The sequence below is a fragment of the Varanus komodoensis genome, unplaced genomic scaffold (assembly GCF_004798865.1).
Source record: "Varanus komodoensis strain SLA01 unplaced genomic scaffold, ASM479886v1 scaffold46_1, whole genome shotgun sequence".
In the NCBI taxonomy this organism is placed as follows: Eukaryota; Metazoa; Chordata; class Lepidosauria; order Squamata; family Varanidae; genus Varanus; species Varanus komodoensis.
The window spans coordinates 503,531-509,831 of record NW_025336043.1 but is presented as its reverse complement, the minus strand read 5'-3'; the positions used below and the strand labels follow the sequence as shown (position 1 = coordinate 509,831).

Sequence of the window (6,301 nt, the reverse complement as noted above, 5' to 3'; positions counted from 1 at the left end):
ACCCTCGCCGCCGCCGCCGCGCCCTCCGGCCCGCGCGGCTCCCGCGCTCTTCGCACTTGGCGCCGGCGCGGCCCGCGACTCCATTGGCCGCAGGACGCCCCACCCGCGCGGACGCGGCGGAAGTGACGCACGGCACCCGAAGGGAGGCCCCGCCCCGCCGGCTCTGCGCGCGCGCGCCGGGCGGCCTCGGCCCCGCCGCCCTTCCGTGAGGCGCCCGCCGAGGGCGCGCCGGGGTAGCCGGTTGCCGCGGCGCACGGGCTGCGCGAGGCCGGGACTCCGACGCAGAGCTCCGCCGAGCGGTCCCGCCAGGCCTCGGACGCAGCGAGCGAGCGAGCGAGCGAGCGAGCGAGCGGGCGGGCGGGCGGGCGGGAGGGCCAGCGCGCCGTGAAGGAAGCCCGGGCGTTTTCGTTCCTTTTCCTGCTGCACAGATAACCAAGCTGCCAGTTCCACATGCAGCCGAGCTTCAGCTGAATTCCCACTAGCTGCACTGTTTGCATCTCGTTTCCCTGTGCTTACAACCCCCTCCAAAAGTGAGGGGCAAACTTTAGGCAACCGCTGGGCTGGGGACTGGCTTATAAGCTTATGCCACAGTAACAGGGTTAGTCTGGAGCTGCCAGGTTTTGCAAAGAAAGACACGGTGCCCGCAAACAGCAGCAAGGCATGTGCACCGGAATATTAACGTACTCAACGAACAGGGCATGATTTTATTAAGTTTGAAAAGCAGGGCACAGGAGGAGCTGGGAAGGCACAGCTGCTCTTGACCGGACCACCACGCAGGACCTGCCACGGCTGCGGAAGAAGTGCGTGTCCAAATGAACAGCTCCTCAAGATCAAAGAGTGCCGAGGAGGAATGATGCTTCTTGGACCTCTCTTTCTGGACGCAGCAATACCAGCTCTCCGATACGGAAAATCTAGTCCTGCTTCAGACAAGGGGGACGGGATATGATGCACAGGCAGCCAGGCCGCACATGTTCTTTCCACGTTCAATATAAAAGTACCTAAAAGAAGAAGTTGAGATTTTGAGCGATGGGAGTTGCCTGTTGACAGGTGAAGTGCGTGCCAATCCTGGAACATCATGCTTTCTGACGTGTGGGCCAGTCATACCCTCTGCTAGGTGGCCACAGAGAAAATGAGCTTGATCCACCCCACCCACAACGAAGCAAGTTTAAGGCCGCAAAGCACCACACTTGAGGCAACTAGCCCCAGGACCCTCTTACTCCAAAGCCCAGCAGGCAGGCTGATATTCCACCTAACGCACACACAAAAATTGAAGTCACTTTTTTTGGGTGGCAGGGGAAGAGAGTATTTCATGATGACTACTAATAAATCTTGAATATTTCTAGCCTGGAAGTCCCATCCAGCACATTCTTTCTGTAGCTGCAGCCCTGAAACAAGCCATTAGGTGGTACCACAGCACAAACAAAGGCTCCCAAATTACTAAACGCGGAGACTGAAGAGGAATACTGTACCCGTCCATGCCCCAGTCGGGACCCCAGGAGTTCTTGACAATCCAGTAGGGAAGGCCCATCTCCTCTCCATAGCCTACGGCGAGGACAGCATGATTCACTTTGTCTGGAGTTTTACCACACTGTGTGCTTTGGAAAGAAAACAGCAAATGAGTATGCACAGTAAGATGCGAGCCTATCCTTCCCCATTGATCAATCTTGATTGATTAACCACTGGCTAAAGAAAGGGGGAATGATTTAACTAAACCAGGTTAATTTCCTGAATATACCCTGTTCTTTCCTTGCTCTAAACAGAAGGGCTGGACCTTTTCCCCCTGAAAGGGTCTTTGTGTGCTTACACATACTCCCTGTGTGCAGGGATTGGCACTTTAACTGCCCCACCCCCTAAGATCTAGGGAGTACTGTGGGTTCAGAGACACTACTAGTGGTGGAAAAATGACTTTCCACTCCCCACCATGAGTGGGGAGTGGTTTTCACCTGTGCTTGCTCCAGCAAGGTTGCCAACCCAGCATTTTTATAAGCAATTTGCAGCGGTACTCCACGCTCGCCCTTCCCACGCCCGCTGATCGGCTGTGTGCAGAGGAATGTGAGAGGCCTCCCCACAACTCCATGGGCCATCCCAGGAGCGACCCACAAGTGCTTCCCCGCCTGAAACGTGCGGGATGGGCAGCTCGGCCCTCCCGCATGCCCGAATGGCCTGGCGTTTGTCCCGCCTCCAGATGCTCTCACCTGGAGTAAACCCCCTTTTGATAGTGCATGAAGTCATCTGTCACATCAAAGGCAAAGCTCACTGGATTGTACCTCCCCACGGCTTCCTCCAGGCCCAGCTCATCATACTAGGAGGAGAAAATCCCAGACGTTAGTAGGCAAGGAGGTGTGGGTTGGTCTCTGCCGAAGGTAGAGCCAGAACCTGTTTGTCGGGGCCAAAAAAGGAGTGCACTCTGAGCATGTGCGGAGTAGCAGGGCCCGCACGGCTGAGATTGGAACACTCCACTGCCTCTTCCCAAGGAGAGCGATTCCAGCAGAGGGGCAGTGCCTCCTGTGAAAAGAAGACCGATGTGGGCACATGCCTCTGCCTTCCACACATTGCAGGAGGAGGAGGAGGAGATCCGGCTCCTGAGCTCGGAAGCAGGCGCTTGCTGCAAGCGCAGCAGCTGAGCGCACCTGGAGGAGGGAGCAGAGTGGCGGGAAGGGCGAGGAGGGCCTGAGGTGGGGCACAGGTGCGGTGGGAATACACCACAAAGGAAAGCCCTGTGCGCTGGCGGAAGGCCGGGCCCTTGGAACATCCTGTTGCAGCTGAGCAGAGTCGGAGCAGAGGCCGGCTCAGTGTGAGGAGCTGCGCAAGCAGCCAAGCCCCCGGAAGCCGTGTTGCTGGCTCTGGAGCCAGGGGAAGGAATCCTTGGCAGGAAGGCACACCCACCCATGGGCCAGAGAGAAGCAGCCGCTCACCAGCGTAATGTTGACGACTTGCTTGACAAACGCGATGGCCTTATGGGGATCAAACCTGCACGTGCCGTTCTGGATGTGAGACAAGGATGACCCCGTCAGAGCGAAAGTGATGGAGGGAGCCTGCCCCATCTTCCCTCATCCCAGCAGCCTTACCTTTGCAAGGTAAGGGTAGGTGTCCTCACCCATGAGCCCTCTGTTGTACAGGATGTATTCAAATGCTTGGCTGGGGAGGCCCCTGCGCAGGGGAAACAAAACAGCAAGTGACTGGCTGGCTTTCTGCCTGCCTTTTGCAACAGGAAATGAGAATACGCAAAGGAGATGCGATGGCCTTCGGGCTGTTAGGAACGTGTTATGAGTGCAGAGAGCAACGCGGAGGTGGTCCAGGAGCCCCCGGCACGGCTTACCCACTGCATCCGTGGTTGTTGAAGTCCTGAGCACAGTCCACCAGTTGCTGCTCGGCCTGCGGAAAGCAGAAGGCGCTTGGTCCCAGCCATGCACTGGGGAGCGTCCTCCCAGCTTGACATCGCCCCCCAGCTGAGGAGGCACCCTACAAGGCCAGAGTCCATCCCCCGCCACTTGCCTCCGATCAGCTCAGCATCTCAGGAGGGGTGCTTGCTGCCTGTTTCAGTCGAAAGCGGAGCCAGTCTGGGGGGACTGGGGATCCGAGTGCTGGTCCCCAGTCAGCCAAGAAGCCGTCTGGCCGGGAGTTGCGGTGACAGGCAGGCATTTGCCTGGCTGGCGGGCCCGGGCCCTTTCCTAGCAGTCTAATCCCTCAGCCCACTCTCTGCCCAGCGATGTGCATGCGCTGTCCCCTCCTGCCCCCAAAGGAGGGAGCTGCTGCTGCTTACCCCAGCAGGTGTGGCTCAACGGCATTTCAAGTGCCCGAAGGACAACGTTCTCCTGCACGAGGCTGCGCGGGGCCGGCATTCGCCCTCCAAGGCCCCATTGGGTGCCTCCCTTCCCAGAGAGGAAGGTCTGGCAGGGGCCTCAGACAAACCCAGGGTGTAGCGGGCCCCGGACTGGGGAACTCTCTTGCCTGGGACACGAGGTGGATTCCCCAGTTACTGGCCTCAGGACGGCCGGTGAAAACAATACTGCTCCCCCAGGCAAGTAAAGCGGCTCTTTGATTTCAGGAGGTTTCTATATTTTATTGCAATGCATTTTCTCAGTTTAGTTTAGGTAGCTTTTTTGCTGAAGTTGTTGTTTTTTATTATTCTTTTACTATTTTACTGTAAATCACCTTGAGTGCTCAGTGAGGGAGAGGCTTTTAAAAAGGTGTCAAATCAATAACTGAAATCAAGGATTCAGAAGGGTGGCGTTCCAAAGAGAGGCCTTACCAGATTTAAAAGTTTTCCTGTTGCTATGGCAATGGCAGACTCCAAGCAGCCAGTGGTGGAGAAGGTCCAACAGCTGCCACAGGGACCCTGGGGTGGGCAGAAGTAAGGGGGGTGGGCATAACGTGACGACAGCAGCTCACACCCTCCCAAAGGGAGAACCTTCAAACTTCCATCCCCCCTTCGGCAAGATCCCCAAGGAAGCAAACGGTGGAGACGCTACGAGCAAAGCGGAAGGTTCATCCCACCTCACCGACTTACCAAGCCCGTCCTTTACCTGATTTTTCACTGGCGTCACATAATTTCCTTTCTTCCTCCAGTCTATAGCCCTCGGATATGGCTGAGGGCTGCGGAAGAAGTTGCCCTGGGTGGCTGAGCAGTTCTGAAAGGAAAGGGCAGCCCCCCTTGGTCAGCAGCTGAGCTGGAGGAAGACAGGCACCCCCCTCCCCCCACACGGCCCAGGAATGTGTGCCCCGGAGGGGACTGGGCCTGAGGGGTTTTGCCAAGTGGGCTCAGCCTGGAAGCAGCCACGTCTTGGCCCAGCAGGAGGGAGCAGGGAGGCCGGCTGCATTTCCTTCCACCTCCCTGCACAGGTCAGGGACCTGGGATGCCCCACAGCTGCCTCCTTGCCCAGAGTCGCTCCCAAACCAGACTTGAGGCAACACCCATGAATCGCTCAGAGCACCCTCACCTACACAGATGCCCTTACCTGCGGTTCATGCCACAGGTATTTTTGTCTGAATTCCGAGAACGTCATGTCTGAAAACTGGTTCAGACCCACTGAAAGAAGGGAGAGGACTCGAGATGAGGCACACTCAGATAACATTTCATTTTTTTCCTTTCTCCAAAAAGGAAATGGGGAAAAACGCGAGTATCTCAGAAGCAGCGTCCCTACTTTGGAAGGTGTGGTTGCCAGCATTGTGCTTATCGATTCGCTGCTTATTGCTCATGAATATCTGAAACCGCCGGTGGTACTCTTTGTCTTCAGGGCTGTATGGCTTTTTGTACTGTGGAGAAGAGGAAGAAGCTGCAGCTGCGGCGCACACAAGTGAAACTTCACCATGGCCTATTTTGACTGGGAAATTACCCTCCCACACAGTAACCTAAATTGTCATGTAGCTGGAAATGCTTCTGAATTCCCCTCATCTCAGCTGTCCGTTTCAGCTGCGCAGTTTGGTCCTGGAAACGGGACTAGCAAGTGCCCAGGACAGAATCATGGCTCTGTGAATGCACTTCACATTGCTCAACATGAACTGCACACCCCTGGGGGGGGGGTACAGGATGTCTTTGACCACCCCTCACCCAAAACAAAGGCTCACCATCACAGTGCCGATGACCAGCTCACTGGGGTGCTGCAGTGCCCCAGACGTCCTGCAGACCCATTCGCATGGGGCAGGGAAGCAAAGAAGGGACCCCCCCCCCCAAGGGCAAGTGCTTCGAAAGGAAAGGGAAGTGCTGTTTCTGGATAACCAAGGTGCCCGTTGCTGGCTTCTCTGGTGCTTCTGGTGCTTCTATGCTAAATAAAACGCGGATTTCCACGGGGGCAGTTGGCCTTCTTGCTGATTTAAAGCTGCGTGCACTGCAGCACTTTCTGCCTCCGGGGGAAGCCAAAATTAGCCCCCCGGGGTCGCCCCACAGAGGAGCCGAGCACCTGGCACTGGCAGGACTGAGAGCCGGCCTGGAAAGAACCGCGTCCCTTCATCCGCCCCTCCAGCTCCGCCTGGGAAGCCGCTTGAGCCCCGCCAGGGGAGGCAGAGGACGGCCGCCCCCGAGCGCGCGGGGAGGGGGGAAGCCGCCGCCGCCGCCGCCGCTGCGGGCAGGTGCGGGAGGAGCCGCGGGGCTTACCTGAGACGCCCATCGCTGGAAGAGCGCTTCTTCTGCTGGGGAGAGAGGCGGGCAAGCGTGAGGCGCGGCCGCGGGGAGCAAGCCGCGGCGACTCGGGCGCTCCCCGTCCCAACGCGGCAAGGGCCGGCCCGGCCCCGGCCCCGGCCCGCGCGCTTCCCTAGCCCCGCACGCGGCCCGCGCGCACCGCCGCCCCCCTCGCTGCCCGCC

The 6,301-nt window shown here is 58.1% G+C and overlaps 1 protein-coding gene across 1 annotated transcript in view; it reads right to left on the bottom strand.

The window, feature by feature from the left end:
• Nucleotides 1–690: 690 nt before the first annotated feature.
• The window catches only part of CTSH (cathepsin H), a 7,570-nt gene continuing 1,959 nt past the window's right edge, over nucleotides 691–6,301 (bottom strand). The window contains exons 2-12 of the mRNA XM_044444870.1: nucleotides 6,095–6,292; nucleotides 5,145–5,256; nucleotides 4,959–5,029; nucleotides 4,527–4,631; nucleotides 4,253–4,339; nucleotides 3,320–3,375; nucleotides 3,069–3,150; nucleotides 2,916–2,984; nucleotides 2,196–2,302; nucleotides 1,470–1,595; nucleotides 691–998 (exon numbers count right to left, since the gene is read on the bottom strand). Coding sequence (XP_044300805.1) covers nucleotides 923–998; nucleotides 1,470–1,595; nucleotides 2,196–2,302; nucleotides 2,916–2,984; nucleotides 3,069–3,150; nucleotides 3,320–3,375; nucleotides 4,253–4,339; nucleotides 4,527–4,631; nucleotides 4,959–5,029; nucleotides 5,145–5,256; nucleotides 6,095–6,292 — 1,089 coding nt within the window. The 3' untranslated portion in view covers nucleotides 691–922. The remainder of the gene's footprint in view (nucleotides 999–1,469; nucleotides 1,596–2,195; nucleotides 2,303–2,915; nucleotides 2,985–3,068; nucleotides 3,151–3,319; nucleotides 3,376–4,252; nucleotides 4,340–4,526; nucleotides 4,632–4,958; nucleotides 5,030–5,144; nucleotides 5,257–6,094; nucleotides 6,293–6,301) is intronic.